Here is a 15,936-nt window from a genome sequence, read left to right as displayed (position 1 = left end):
GAGGCCCACGTCCCCCCGCCCGCGGTGCGGCCACTCCCTTGTGCGTGTGGCAGCAGGAATAAATGTTAGGACTTCCCTGGATTAAAGTCTGGAAGTAAAACTCCATCTCTGTGCTCCGGGCTTCGTGTAGGTCAGCAGAAGCACAAGTACAGTAAGTGTGGTGAACAGCTCAAGGGGTAGGACCAGACAGATTTCGAGCAAGTTGGGCACGGCCCAGGGCAGAGGTCGTGCCCGGGTCACGTTGATGGTGACCTTAATGGAAGACAGGTGAGCAGAGGCTGGCAAATGACACGGTGACTCCAGTTGCTGTCTGGTGCTTAGGGACGCATGGTTTGGTGTGGGGTGAATCAAGGTAGAAGAACGGCGATGAAAGACCTGTATTCGCTTTTCTTAAGACAAAGTACCTGTTGGCCCCTGAAGCACTTCTAGTGGTTGGCTCTGTCAGGAGGAGAAACGATGTCACGGAGAGGGCAGGGGACGGCGTGTGAGCCTGTGGCTGGTGCGGGTGAGCGGCAGAGAGTCAGGATGTTCTGTTTGGTGTAAACCCCATTCTCTGTTGTTGAGATTAGGGGTCTGTTTGGAATGGCTTTCCTCCAGGCGCATGACTCGGGCCTCAAGCAGCTGGAGTTCTGTACACGTTCCCCTCCCCCACGACCTGCTCAGTAGAAGGTCAGGAATATCGGCAGGTCTCCCACTGACCTGAGAGAGTCCACTGTCTGACAGGTCGTGTCGATGAAACGTGTAGGTGCCCTTCACGTGTAGGTGTCCTTTTACGTAGTTTACAGATACACACCTGAGCCTCAGAAAATCTGGAGCCGCCCCCCGGGAGACTGATAATGAACTTATCAGTCGTCCTCATTGGTCTCGTTCAGGAAGCCTTCCTGGGGTCCCTCTCAGGTGCCGGGTCCCGGGATGTCCCCGCAGGCACAGCGCCCGCCCTCGTGGAGCCGGCCATGCGGGAGCCTCCGTCCAGGAAGCCTGGCGTCCGTGTCGCGGTGCCTGCGGGGCGCCAGGGACCCAGGCCTGGGAGCCGGTCTCGGGGCCCTGCTGGCCGTGTGCGCAGGGAGGCGCCGCGTGGCGTCTGCTGATGTCCGTCTCTCCTCTGGCCCAGCACTCCATCCGCGCCCTGGCACTCAGGGTGCTGCGGGAGACCTTGAGAAGCCAGCCAGCAAGGTTTAAACACTACGCGGAGCTGACGATCATGAAGACGCTGGAGGCCCACAAAGACTCCCACAAGGAGGTGAGCCAGCCTCGGGCACACAGCCCTGCCGCCGCGGGGTCTGAGCAGCGCTGCGGGCCCGGCGCCCCGCGGGTCCGCGGCGGCAGGGCTCTCCGAGCCTCGTCCGGGCGGGTCTGCCCTTTCCCCTGTGGTCAGGGTGGGGATGGAGACGCGCGAGCCTCGCTCTGGGCCCTCGGCCAGGCTCCCTCACCCGCAGGGCCCCGCTCTCCTCGGGGGGCTGTCACCCCACGCCGCCCACGGGAGAGCTAGGTGAGGCCGGCGCGTGCGGGCGGGCTCCCCCCACGGGCCCGCAGGACTGGAGGCGGCCCGCCCGCTCTGGGGGCTCCCAGCTCCTCGGGCTCCCGTCACGGGGCAGGGAGGGCGCGGTTCTGGGCCCGACGCGTGTGCACGCAGAGGACAGTCCTCGTCCAGTCGCTTGCTGGACTGTCCCGGGGCCTGCCGCCCGCAGTCCTCTGCGTACCGAGAGATGAGGGGTGGGGTGGGCGGAGCGTCCTAAAGGGACAATGGTTTCAGGGACGCCTGCCAGTAAAAGGCACTGTGGCAAACAGCCGTCTAGTTCCAGGTGTGGAAAACTTAACATGGTGCAACAGTGGGTTTGACCCCGAAGTGAGACATAAGCACGTGTCAGTTGAATCTTCTGGCTCCCGTGTGACTCTCGCGAGCACAGCCGTGGATTAAAGGAACTGTGATTAGAGCAGTTCTTCTCTTCACAGCGAGCGAGAATCGGACCCTGAATCGTGGCCTTTTCCTCTGTTCAGCAGTTACGTGGCTACTGAACAGAGACCCGGTCTGGCCCCCTCAGGTTCCCACCACGACTGCAGGCTCAGCGAGGTTGAGGGCGTCCCTCTGTCCGGGCATCTCTCCACCCAGCATCCTAGTGCCACACAGGTGCATGAGTGACGGTGTGTGTGCAAACCACTCACTCACACTTCCGGGATCCAGCTTGGTTGCCTGGTGGCGACAACACCCACTCATGTTCGAACAAAATGCTTTCCACTTCAGATAACTCATTTGAAAAGTGTGAGGACCGGGTAAGCTAACAGTAGTCACCATAATTATTCCCAGGTGAGGAAGAGGGTCCAGGAGGTCCCGTCCTTTGTCAGGTGATGCACACGTGGCAGTTCCTGGCAGAACCAAGATGTGAACCAGGTCGTGTGTCTTTTAAGGGGCAACTGGTCTGTGCTGACTCTTTTTTTTTTTTTTTTTTTTTTTTTTTTAACCATGATAGCTTTTCTTTAATGAGAATACATGATGAAAAAAACGACATGAAATGGATGTTCTTTCACATACATACGATGTCATTTGTTTTCAGAGGGGAGGACATATTGAGACTGTGACACTGAGGTGAAACAAAGCCACCTGCACGGTGTGGCAGTCACTAGCCTTCCCCTGGGCAGACGTCTGTCTTTACAGTGGCCGTCCTGATCGTAACCTTCAGGACTTGGACGGTGGACCCGGAGAAGTATACGTTACCAGAAGTTGCTCTTTACATGAGGGATCTTGTTGTTTTCCCCTGCAAAACGATAGACTGTGGAGAGAAAGTTCTTAGCTGTGAAGTCCTTTAGGTTGCGTAAGGGACGCAAGCAGAAAATACCTGCTGCTTAAAGCAAACGTAGCAGCACTCGGTTGCCATGGAATTCTTGTAACCCAAGGGTCTCCACGCTGCTGTCACTGACTTCCTGATAAGCCGGTGGAGGAAACACTGTGCTCTGAAATGAGTGTGGTTACTGGCAGGCCTCCCCTGCTTTGCATGCTTTCAGACTCACCTTGACTTGGTGCCCTTGTCGTTTTCCTTATGAAACTTCACGCTCTCACTTTGCCAGAAGCTTCTAACTTGGGCACCTGTATGTTTGGGTGTTCGGTATGGTTTTTGTTTTTGTTTTTCTTTTCCTTTAAAACTCTTCTATGTGGTCTTTCTCCGGCTTTGCCAATCCGCTTTTGTTTTTAGGCCGGATCGTTAGACGCGCAGGGTCTGTCTGGTAGCTGTTGTGCTGGCATATCCCACACGGTATGTCTCTAGTCGCTACGTTTTCTCGTCAGCACATTCAAACATCATTCCCACATTTATTGACTGGGAAGGAGCCGAAGTGTTTCTAGACCCGGTTACTAGTCAGACAGGGGCCAGTCTCTCTTCCCGTCTGATTGGCACTCCCAAAGTGTGCTCATCCCGGCGACAGCTCTGGGAACCTCCTTCTCGTTACAGCTAGTTGGTTTTGTGTTCACAGGCAAAACCCAGCCTTCGGCAGATGAAGGTGGTGGACCGGCAGGTGGACACAGAGCGGCTGTGAGAGCCCTTGTCACCAGACATGTCCTTCCTTGGCCGCTGTGGCAGGGGCCCCGCCAGCGTGCGCACTGTAGTTCTGGCCGCGGGGCTGTAGCAATGAAGCACTTCTTGAAATGCAGTTTCTATAAGCTGAAAGGTGTCCTAAGGCCCGTAGGGAAGATGCATAAAGCAGGGCTGAGGATAAGATGGCTTGTTTGTCACCCGATAAGCCAGGGACTGTGTTCCCAGGGTCTTTAACAGGAGCTATGAGTGCAAAACACTGTTGTCACACGCTGAAACGTTCCAGGCACTAAGTCTGTCTCAGGCATCGTTCATCATAAGCTAACGGAGATGTTTTACAATAAGCAAGAGAGAGGATTTGGGTACCGGTTTAGAGTTTTTATTTAAAAAGTTGGTACTGGGACTTCCCTGGCAGTCCAGTGGTTCGGACTCAGCGCTTTCACTGCCGAAGGCCTGGGTTTGATCCCTGGTCGGGGAACTAAGATCCCACAAACCTCGCAGCGTGGCCCAAAAAGTAATTAAATAAATAATTAAAAGTTGGTGTTTGTCAGGTTAGACAGTTTTCATATTTCCTATTTGAATAAGTAAATCTCTTTCATTGTCTAGCTCCTTATTTTTATCTTTTTAGTAAATAAAATTTGCTATTGAGTTTCAGTAGCTCATTAATGAAGTTACTATGGTATACCGTAGTGTTAGCTTTTAGCAAACATCCGAAGGGGCGAAGGCCTTGATAGTGACCTTTTAAAATCTTACGCCCCCTTTCTGTTTTTCAAGAAACAACTCCATTAATGTTAACACTTCTTATCTGCGAACTTGAAATCCGTTTGTTGGGGCTGGTACAGAATGTCTCCTTCAATGATTACGAGAAGATTTAGAGCTAAGAAGAGCACTGATACTTCGCATGCGATTCTGGGGTCAGTGGGAGCACGAATCTAGAGGGGGAAAGCCTGGTTTTCGGTCCAGCATCTGACCTCCAGCCCAGCTGTCAGTTTGATCCCCCCTGTCTAAGCCTGTGTAGCGTGGCCGCCTCGAGAATCGGATGAGGGACATGGAAGCATCCTTCTAACACCGTCAGGCACTGTACCAGTATTGCTACGTAAAGCCGTCTTCAGACATCCGTACCGTCTCAGAGGCACTCGTTTCAGTAGCTGCTGCTCCCAGGCACTGCGGCTTACACGCGGTACCCAGAGTGCTGGGGTCCTTGCTCGACGTTCTGTTTAAACTTGAGAGAAGCACCAACTCTGTTTCTTTGAAGATGTTCTCTACTTGAGACTTTTTGCTGACTTCGGCCACGTTAATGAATATTCCATTACATTTTCCTATTAAAAAGAGGAAAATATCAGCTTCGTTTTATGTCACTCCAGGGGGTCACCAGACGTTTCTTGCCCCACAGCAGTCTTGGTGTTTAAGGCATCAGAATCCAGCCTCAGGTGGTTTGGCTTGTTTGGGGAAGTTTGAGTCTCAGGTAAATATAAAACAACCACTGTTATGTCTCCCGGCGTTTTATTTTGAAATCATTTCTAATTAATTTTATGTTTTATGATTGCAAGGAATTAAAAAAGCAAAGCCAGACTAAATTTATTTTAAAAATAGAACTTTTCGGGGACCTCTTGGCAAATATCACAGCCTGAGCAAAGCAGCGGTGTGTCAGAGAGAAGGCACTTTAGCGAGCTGACGTTCTGCTTCAAATACCAATTAAAATCACTCTCTGACCATGGCTCAGCCAGGCCCCCTGCATCTGGAGTGGCCCTCAGAAGCAGCGGCCGTGTGTCAGTGGGTTCTGAAGAACAGTGCATTGTGTGAGCGTGGAAAGATTATTTCGCCTCTCTGGACCTTGGGTTCTCTAATCTGTTAGCCCAGGGAGTGGACTGCATGCTTATCTGTGTGTCATCCGGCCTCAGGATAATGGAGGAGGCTGCTGAGTAACAAACCTCAACCTTTCTAGATTCTAAGTCTCCGGTCTTCTTTGGGCCCAGTCTTGGGATATGGCCAGAGGCCCTATTTCCTTTGTAACCTTCAGCCTTTTAACAAAAAGACAAAACCAGAGACCTGTATAGGCATTTAAAAGGTCAAAGTTGCTGACACTCGGTAGCACAAACTGGTAAATGTTCCATTATTGGGCGGGTCGCAGGGCGGTGTCAGACCTAAAGGAACTTTAGGTTTCGATGACATTAGAGCAGAGGAATCCACGTGGGGTCCAGAGAGAAGTGCGCTGGGAGTCTGCTGGCAGTGAGCCAAGCATCGAGGCCCAGGGAAGGGCCGCGGGCCGGGAGGACACGCCTGGGCCAGACCGGCTGGACCCGCCCCCCCACAAGTGGAGGTGCCATCGCCCACCCTGCGGGGTGGTTGGGACATGCCAGGCACGGTGTCCAGTCCTGAGTGGCGGCGGCCGCTGCCCCACGGTTACTCAGGGTGAGGGGACACGGCACCTCCTCTCTGGTGGACCCAGCCTCCTAGGACCAGCCGTGACGCCTGCCCTTTAGCTCCCGGAGCCTCAGAGCGTCTTACTAAGAGAGGGGAAACTCGTCTGCAGAAAGCAGTCGAGGGGCCCTTGTTTAACGTCGGAACCCTGGAGTCTGGAGACTTGGGTCCTCACCCTACTTTGGCCGGTCCCGCGGCTGGGGACGGGACGCAGCTCTGGACGCCGGAAGCGCTGGCACCCGGGGTGACCTGGGACGCCCTGCGAGGCCCGTCCTGCAGCGCTGGCCTCAGAGTCAGGGCGGCGAGGAGGCTGGCGCTGTGAACACTGAAGACACTGGCTTTTATCCTCTTCCAGTGAAGAAATAGACCGGTTCTGAGTAGAATTGTGGCTGAGGTTTTTCAGTTTTACGTGAAGCAGACATAACCGCATTTCTCAAAATATATCTCAGAAGGCTATCGAAATTTGGGTGAATAAACTTTGGGCTGTGTCTCTGGGCTCCCGCGTCGGCTGAATCTCTCGGTGTCTCCGCTGGAGGGGCCGTCCCACTCCCACACTTGAGGCCGGGAACACCAGGAGTTGATGGATCTGGGAGGCGCGGAAGAGGAGCTCTGTGCGCGGCCCACCTTCCGCCTCCCAGGCTCCTCCGAGGGGCCAGCCAGCCCGGCGTCCGAGGCGTCCTCCAGGGCGGGGACACGGCCCTCGCCTGGGCACCCACCCTGTGACTCCGCGGCACTGTCCCCCATCGGCCCTGATTCTACCCCTTGGGGTGGGACAGAATAAGTCTCCCACCTCGGAGCCTTACTGCGTTCCAGATGGTGTTGCCCTGAATGTGCTTCTCCGGGGGGGGGGGGGGTGTGACGGCCGTGTGGTCGGAGACCATCCGAGCAGGCTCTACCGTCTGAAATTGTCCGTGTGCGTCTTCCAGGAGAAAGTCCTCGTCAGCGAGGTCTGGGAGATAAGGTTTCAAACTGATGTAAGCATTCTTGACTCGCATCCCCCCTCATTTTACTGATGAGGGAAACTGAGGCCCAGACAGTAGAAGAAACTCCTCCCACGTTCACCTCACTAGTTGATGGCAGAGCCGGGTCCCCGAACTTGGACCCTGAAGCTTGTTCCTTTCCTCCCCCCGTCCTGTGGTGCCGGGCCCGGCAGACGGGGGACTCGCGTGCTGGGTTCAGGTCCCCGTGGCGCCCGCCCGAGCTGGCAGCAGGCAGAGCAGGGCTGCCCACACCCCTGCCCCGCCCCACCAGAGACACAGCCTCCCCCCCACGGTGGGCGCACCACGCTGGTGGGCACACGCCGGGCACCTGGCCTGGTGGGTGAGGCCTCCCCGGCCTTTGCCAGAAGGTGGCGCCAGCCTCTCCCTTCGCTTTTAAATGATCGGGAGCCATGGTTCCTGAACACCCTCTGGCTGGCTGGCTGGCTTTTAGTCAGCCGGTTAGGCTGCCGCGTCGGTGACAGAGCCCAGTCAAACCCTGTGAACTTAAAACACGCCATCCAAATTTTGACAGGTTCTGTGCTCTCAAAGAAACCTTATCTTCAAGCAAACATTCGTCAATATTCTGAGTAATGATCTCATTTTTTAAGAAGTTAGATAAGGAAATTATGCTTTTCCTAGCTAGACACTGTTATTTCACTAACTTTGAGAAAGTAGAATTCCTGTGTTTCTTACCAGACTGCAGCAAAGTCAGCAGAATTGGAACAGTCTTGGTCAGTGGGGGTAGATGAGAGCCCAGAAGGCTGCCTGATCCCCTTGCTCTCATCAGCATCCCCGCCCCCTTGGAAAACATCTTTGCCGCCTCTGGCCACCTTGTCTGCTAGACAGTGCTGTCCTCCTTTCTCTCTGCTGCCCGTGTTTACTTTTGCTCTCTGTTTGCTTACACTTACAATCTTTGCTTCTTATGTTACACAGAATACAGGGGCAAAACCTAAAGTTCACCCTTAATCCGGCAGCGGGCCAGTCTCTGGGAGCTTGGCATGTAGAGGGAAGTTGAGAACACCGACCCGCCTTGCCAAAAACAGCATCTGTCTTGGGAAACTTGTTCTAACCTCAGTGAAAGAGGGGGCCTCAGACGGACCGTCTTAAAGCGCAGCTTCTGGCATTTTCTTTTCAGGCATTTTCTTTTCAGGCATTTTCAGAAAACCTACATTTGATTAAATGCTTCCTGCAAGCGACCTCAAGAATTCGTGGAGTTTTATATGACAAAGTTCTCCTTGGGTTTGGGTTTCAGCTCAGCAGACCTGAGAAGGTCTGTTTCCCAGCAGCTCTCTGCGGGGTAACTCCTGTGACCTGGATGATAGGCAGAGCGTGGGGAGGCTGGGGGGAGGAGGGGCCCCTCGTGATAGAGTCTCGCTGTGAACCTGGCCATTTATTTCCCTGAGGGGCGCCGGGAGGTTTCTAGTTTGCTCCCGTCAAGACTTAAGTGGCGCTGCTGGGACTTGAACCCCGGTCTGTCTCCCAAGCCAGTGTCTTCCCGCCCACTGAGCCGTGCCCACCTCCTGGTGGTCTCCTGAATTCCCCTACATCAGTGTTTTCCAACTTGAATATTGTCTATGAAATCATCCAGTATTTCATTTCATTTTTTTTTTTCCATGTTTAAAAACTAAGACCTCAGGTTTCGTCAGTTAGCGTCACTCAGCTTTCTGACCAGTATGTCGTGACACCTGTAAACAGTGGTTTCTTACAGTAGAAGGGCATTGGTGTCCCACTGCGGGACCCGATTGGAGAAGGGACGGGCCCCCTCTTCCACCGTCTGCCTAGCCGTGTGTCACACGCCAAACGCCTGGCTCTGCCAGTTCCGCCGTGGACTGACCCCAGTCTCAGGGACATGCCTGAGCTGAGGAGGAAGAGGAACACTTCATCTAGTAATTGTTGCGTGATGGAGCCCTTCTAAGCAATATGCTATCCCTCTCCAAACAAACCGATCACTGGAAAAAACTAACTGAACTCAAGTCTCTTTTCCAAAGAACAGATTTGTTGGCCGTCTAGTGTGTCACCCAGAATGGACACTCTGGGCCTTGTACAGCGGATTTTTCCCAAAGCCCAAGTTGGTCCTTTGTGTAGATATCGTGCCTTCCTCCTCTCCTCATTTTCTGGACCGGCTCCTTAGTTGGAACATGGAAATGCAGATCAGTGAGGCGTGCCCTGGAGCTGACTTTGCCAGTCATGAGCATTTAAATACACACACACACACACACACACACACACACACACACAGTGGGGAAATACGTTGGACAGACACTTGCTGAGCACCTAGTGCATAATGATGGACACTGCTGGGCATGGGGACAGAAGGGTGGCCAACGTGGGAGCTTGCCTTCAAGGAGCCCTTAGTCTAGTGGGGAGACGGTGTCAGCAGAGCGATGAAGTGCAGTGATCAGGGTGCCCCCGAGGGTTCCGCTGGGGTGAGGGGGACCTGCCCGGCCAGGTCACGAGCGCAAGTGAGCAACTTTGGGGAAGAGTGAAGGGAGCTGGCGGGGCCCCGCAGCGGCTGGCGGGGCGCGTCCTCGCCCAGTGTTCCCACACAGGCCTCGCTTCCTCTCGTGCCTGGTCATCGGGGTGGCCCTTTGGAGTGAGTATTGGACCGGGCGGACCCCTGGGCGTAGGCCCTAGGCCTCTGGACCGAGCCCTGGAGCCTCGTGGGGCTCCTCAGCGGCCCAGCCCCACTTCTCTGCTGTTCCTCCACCAAGGCCGGGCTCGGAGCCCCACGGGCTCTGCAGCTGCAGTCGTTTCTGTGTCATCTTTCCTAATACAGATAGCTGTAAAAGTAGGTGTTTTGTTAATCCCCACTGTGGAATTTTTTAAAAATTGAGGCTCGTGGTAGAGGAATGAACGGAGGTGCGTCTGCGGCGCTGGTCTCAAGAGGCTGAGCGTGTGCCTGACCGACTCTGCCCTTCTCGGGGTGAGAGGCTAAAGGTCACGCAGGCACAGCAGACTCTGCTGTCAGGGGACCTGAGTGGGACAGACCGCAGTCCGTAGGCGACGGAGTTGGCGGGAGAAACATCACGATGGGCTTCCTTTAAATAGTCTCATTTCCGTGTGTGTGTCTGTGTGTGTGTATATATGTGTGTGTGTGTATGTGTATGTGTATATGTATATGTGTGTCTGTGTGTATGTATATGTGTGTGTATATGTGTGTGTGTGTATATATGTATTTGTGTGTCTGTGTGTATATGTGTGTGTGTGTATATATGTGTGTGTGTGTGTGTGGAGTGAGAGGCTTTGAGCATGACTGGTGACTAGTGACCGCTTGCCGCCGGGGCTGGAGCCGTGGGAGCCCCGCGGGCCACCAGAGAAGCCTCCTGCTTCCTGTCCCTCACCAGCCACCTCCCGAGCCTTTGCCTCCTCGTGTGCCCGCCCGCGTGGACCAGCCCGCCCTGACAGGCCCTGAGCCCAGCTCAGCTGCTGCCACACAGGAGTGCGCGAACACACACAGCACGGACGGAGCAGGGGGAGGGCAGTAGGGGAAGATCGCCCAGGCTGTCAGGTTTCTAAGGCTCTTAGGAGCCGGAGAGTAGGACACGGTTCTTCTGGAATACGGTTGCCCTCTACAGCCAGCCCACCCGGCTGATGCTGTTGGAGCGAAAGCATGGCCGAGGCCGGGGCCGGGGGCCGCCCAGCGCGGAGCGACGCGAGCCTGTCCCTGGGCCTCTGAACTCAGGCGGCAGTGCTGTCTGGTGTGGCTGGAGCTCACCCACGTGCGGGCCGTGTTTCAGGTGGTGAGGGCTGCCGAGGAGGCCGCGTCCACGCTGGCCAGCTCCATCCACCCGGAGCAGTGCATCAAAGTGCTGTGCCCCATCATCCAGACGGCCGACTACCCCATCAACCTGGCCGCCATCAAGATGCAGACCAAAGTCGTCGAGAGGATCGCCAAGGAGTCCTTGCTGCAGCTCCTCGCGGACATCATCCCGGGCCTGCTGCAGGTGGGCCCCCGAGGGGCGGGCGGGACAGCCCTCGGACCCCGGGCCCCTTCTCTGCCCCTTCTGGCCCACCCGCTGCTGAACGCACAGGAAGGTCTCCCTGGCAGCCCAGGCCTGTGGCTCACAGAAGGAACTTTCTGTTTATTGTGAACATGTTTTGATCTTTCTTCGTTGTTCCTTCCTTACTGCACGGCTGTGGGCCCAGCCCTGGGCAGGGTGGGCCGTGGAGCCCACCAGCATCAAACAGTGGTCCTGGCTCTCACCCGTCCAGCTAATATTAATTGAAAACCCTCGTAAGCACGAGGCGTTGAACTAAGTAGACTCTGGAAGACAAGGTGTTTTCCACTGTTGGGACCCTACCTCAAGGCGTCTCCAGCCCGCTCCAGGACCCGGTACAGCCGTACAGACGGCCGTGGGTGAGGGCGGGCGCCGTGTGCTGAGTTGCTGCCACGGGGGTGCAGGTAGGGGCTTCTGAGATCGGGGCGGGGGCTGACCTCTGGGTTGGGGTGTCAGAGAGAGACGGGCTCAGAGAAGAAGTGGTTTCGAGTTGGGCCCTAGGGAGAGAGTTCAGTGGGGAAGGGTAGAGGGACATCAGCTTTACACTTAATAAATGCTGCTGTTTGCTGAGTGCTGGGCTCACAAATTTAGACACATAGAGCCGAGCGCTGGCTTATTCCAGGCAGAGGGAAAGACACAAAGGCGGAAAGGTGCAGAGGGCTGCTTGGGGGAGAGCAGACAGTCCCGCCTGGGTGTGGGGCGGGGGGAGGCCGACAGGCAGGTTGTGGTCCAGCTGGAGGGGGACGCGGAGGTCTGGCGGCGGGCGGATGTTCCCCGCAGTCCGTGGACGGGGGAGTTTTGCCCACAAGAGTGAGCGACGCGGTTCTCATTTCTTGAAGGGGGTTTGCACGTGTGAGGTTTGCTTTACCACGGCGAGGAACAGGAAAGAAGCCAGATATTTTTCCCCGTAATTTCCTTTTCTCGTTCTGTTCTCTCGTGGCGCCTCTTGGCTGGTGTTGCCTGGCAGCTCGTGGTGCAGCATCGGTCTGTGTGGAGGAGACCAGCTCGCCGGCCTGCAGCCTCCCGCCCCGGAAGCAGCTCACTCCTGGCACTCTTACATGTGGCCTCTCCGGGGCGAGAGCTCTCGGGGTTCACGGGCAGAGCTCAGGGGTATCCAGGCCGCTCCTGACAAGATCGAGGTTGAACCGAGAGGGCATTTGTGGAGACGTTGGTGAAATATTGACAGTCAGGCAAAGCTTTGATCTCGTTTCCTTTCTGTGTCCCTCTCTGACTGCAGGGTTACGACAACACCGAGAGCAGCGTGCGTAAGGCCAGCGTGTTTTGCTTAGTGGCGATTTATTCCGTAATCGGAGAAGAGTTGAAACCTCACCTGGCACAGCTCACGGGCAGCAAGGTGTGTATAGTGTTACACGGGCGGGTCGTACACCTGGGCCTGCTGGCGCGTCGCAGACTTTGCTGTCCTGCAGCTCTGGGCTCCGCACGGGCTTCCGCAGCACGTGCGTTCTAGCTGGGCCTTACTCTCCAGAGGCGTTTCTCTAAAGACGAAGTGACCAGCCGTTTAGTGAAGTCACTAAGGTACAACGCGGTCCGTTGTCACTCCAGTTTTTGAAATGATAGCTTTGAACTTGTAGTTTATCCCGAAAAGGAAGATGACTTTCTTTAGAAACCAGCTTGTTTTCTACCCCCCCCCCCCCCCCCGCCGAAACACTAAGGACGTTTACCTGCTGGCTTCACACAAGGCTGGGGGGCTCCAGGTCCCTGTGGGGTGAGGACGGTGACCCTGCACGTGACCCGCCCGGGCGCCCACAGTGATCTCAGTCTGGAAGCTGGGCTTTTTATTCCCTGGGCTGCCTCTCACATTTCTTCTAGACTCAGGGCCAGAAAATGGGACAAAAGGACAATGGGCTCATGGAAGGTGACGGGGGCTGGAGTGCTTGTTGGTTGAAAAATAAACTCACATCTGATGAACCGCCAGGGGAGAGCAGGTGGCCGCCCTCGAGCTCTGGCTGGAGAGGCCAGGGCCCGGGCCGCGGGGCAAACGTGTCACCGTGAAGTTACAGAGGCCCTGGGCAGGGGTGCAGATACACGAGCGCAAAGCTGCAGCGCCTGGCCTTCCTCCTTAGACAAGAAGGGAGCAGAGGTGAAGCTCGTGGCTTTTCAGTAGGGCTGTTCCTCTGACAACAGTTGGCGAGCACCACCGCTCACAGGGTTCTGGCAAAGCTGGCTCTGCTGCCTTCGCCCGAGCAGGGCTCGCACCCTCGGCACTGCCGACACCTCGGGCCACTTCCTGGTGGAGGCACCATCCCTGAGGTCCCAGGAGCGCACCCCACCCTCAGTTGATGTCCCCACACCTGGCCAGGTGTCCCCTCGGGGCAGAATCAGCCCTGGTGGAGAACCGCTGGTCCGGAAGGAGACACTTGACTCTTCCCGCAGACAGAAACCAGCAGCGGGGCTGGCAGGTGTGGAGGCCGCGTCCCCTGATTCCGCTTCCCGAGGTCCCCGTCCAGCCCTCGTGGCCACGGCTTGCAGGACCCTGAGCCGAGAGTGCCGAGCGGTGCGCTGGGCCGGGAGCCCCCCTCCCTCTGTGGCTGCCGTCGGGGGCCGTGGATGGTCCCTGGCAGCGGTGGGGACGGCACAGACAGTCTTCACGAAAGGAAGTAGATTCGTAAAATGGGAAATTCACCCAAAAGTAATATTAGCCAGACCTCGGTTTTCTGGTACTCTCTACTCTCGTGAGTAAGGGAGCCGCCCTGCCATCTCATGTGCCCCCTCCAGCAAGGGGCTGAGAAAATGCAGGTGTCTTCTCCTCCCTGTCCTGCGGTGGACCTGCTGCCGCCTGCAGCGGCGGTCTCGGGTCTGGAGCCCAGTCCTGACCGGAGCCAGCGTTCCCGTCTCCCCGCTGATGATGTCGGTCGGCTCGGAGGGCCTGGGGAGGCTGGCCGCCCACCTGTCCACTGGGGCAGCGCAGAGCTTCCGGCCGTTACAGTTTTTATAGGCGAGAACTCCGGTGTGTTAACGTGAACCTGGTAGACTCCAGCGCACATTTCCTAAAACAAACACCCTCCCACCCAGCCCCCCAAAATGAGTAGCTGACAGCACATGGTGCTCAGTTAGAAACAGAGACTCAAGCCGTGGCTTCCAGTTTCTGTGTGTCCCCGAGCCTATCAGACTCTCCTTCCACTACTTAAATGAAGTTAATAAATGACATCAGGTTCTGTAGAGAAAGGCCGGTGCAAGGCCAGGGAAGGAACCTGTGAGGTGCATTTGAGAAGTGTCCCGTTGCCATGGCAGCAGTACTGGTTTTAGGATCAGAAAACCTGTCCCCCACTGACTAGCTGTATGACTTTGAGCAACCTTTCCTTTCTGCTCCCTCTCTCTCTCTCTCTCTCTCTCTCTCTCTCTCTCTCTGTCTCTCTCGCTGTAAAATACATGTAATATAAAATTTACTGTCTTAACCATTTGTAAGTGTACAGTTCACAGACACTGAGTACATTCATATTATGCATATTCATCACCACCATCCACCTCCTGAGCTCTTTGCACCTTGGAAGACTGAAATCCGTTAAATAATATTCCCCCTCCCCCCGGCCCCTGGCAACCACCATTCTACTTTCTGTCTCTGTGAGTGTAAAATACTCATAAGTGGAATCATAGAGTATCTGTCTGTTCGTGACGGGCTTATTTCACTGAGCATAATGTTCTCTAGGTTCACCCGTGTTGTAGCAGGTGTCAGAATTTCCTGTTTATTTATTTATTTTTGGCTGCGTTGGGTCTTCATTGCTGCACGCGGGCTTTCTCTGGTTGCGGCGAGCGGGGGCTACTCTTGGTTGTGGTGTGCGGGCTTCTCATTGCGGTGGCTTCTCTTGTTGCGGAGCACAGGCTCCAGGCACATGGGCTTCAGTAGTTGTGGCACGCGGGCTCAGTAGTTGTGGCTCACGGGCTCTAGAGCACAGGCTCAGTAGTTGTGGCGCACGGGCTCAGTTGCTCCACGGCATGTGGGATCTTCCCGGACCAGGGCTCGAACCCGTGTCCCCTGCATTGGCAGGCGGGTTCTTAACCACTGCGCCACCAGGGAAGCCCCTTCCCTTCTTTTTAAGGCTAAATAACAGTTCATTGAATGTACCTGCAGCATTTTGCTTATCCATTTCTTGGTAATGGCCTTGTGGGCTCTTTCCACTTGTTGGCTATTACGAGTAATGCTGCTATGAACATGGTGGTACAGATACCTCTTTGAGACCCCACTTTCAATTCTCTTGGGTATATATCCAGGAGTGGAGTTGCAGGATCATATGATAACTACCAAACTGTTTGCCACAGCAGCTGCACCATTTCACATTCCCACCACCAACGCACAAGGGTTTCAGTTTCTCCACATCCTCGCCAGCACTGGTTATTTTCTCTTCTTTTTTGATAATAGCCATCCTCACGGTGGTGTGAGGCGATATCTCATTGTAGTTTTGATTTGCATCTCCCTAATGATTGGTGATGTTGAGCATCTTTTCATATGCTTGTTGGCCAGTTGTATATCTTCTTCAGGGAAATGTCTATTCAAGTCCTTTGCCCATTTTTGAATTATGTTGTTTGTTTTTTTGTTATTGTTGAGTTATAGAAGTTCTCTGTATATTCTGGATATTAATCCCTTGACCTTTGATGCACAAAATTTTTTTGATTTTCGTGAAATCCAATTTGTCTATTATTTTTTTGCCTGTGCTTTTGGTGTCATATTCAATAACCATTGCCAAACCCAATGTTGTGCAGCTTTTGCCCTGTGTTTTCTTCTAACAGTTCTAAAATTTTAGCTTTTAATGCAGGTCTCTGATCCATTTTGAGTTAATTTTTGTGTATGGTATTAGGTAAGGGTCCAACTTCATTCTTTTGTGTGTGGATATTCAGTTTTTCCAATACCATTTGTTGAAAAGACCTTCTGTTTCTTCAGAGAACCTCATTGGAATTTTGATAGGGGTTTCATTGAATCTATAGATAGCTTTGGGTAGTATTGACATCCTAACAGTATTGACTTCCAATCCATGAACACGGGATGTCTTTTTTTTT

The 15,936-nt window shown here is 54.6% G+C and overlaps 1 protein-coding gene across 19 annotated transcripts in view; it reads left to right on the top strand.

The window, feature by feature from the left end:
* The window catches only part of CLASP1 (cytoplasmic linker associated protein 1), a 261,428-nt gene that overhangs the window by 233,166 nt on the left and 12,326 nt on the right, over positions 1–15,936 (top strand). For all 19 annotated transcript variants that reach the window (XM_059927669.1, XM_059927668.1, XM_059927673.1 and 16 more), the window contains 3 exons: positions 1,112–1,240; positions 10,663–10,869; positions 12,161–12,277. In XM_059927669.1, coding sequence (XP_059783652.1) covers positions 1,112–1,240; positions 10,663–10,869; positions 12,161–12,277 — 453 coding nt within the window. The remainder of the gene's footprint in view (positions 1–1,111; positions 1,241–10,662; positions 10,870–12,160; positions 12,278–15,936) is intronic.

Source organism: Balaenoptera ricei, chromosome 7 (genome assembly GCF_028023285.1).
Source record: "Balaenoptera ricei isolate mBalRic1 chromosome 7, mBalRic1.hap2, whole genome shotgun sequence".
Taxonomy (NCBI): Eukaryota; Metazoa; Chordata; class Mammalia; order Artiodactyla; family Balaenopteridae; genus Balaenoptera; species Balaenoptera ricei.
This window is presented reverse-complemented; position numbering and strand designations above follow the sequence as displayed.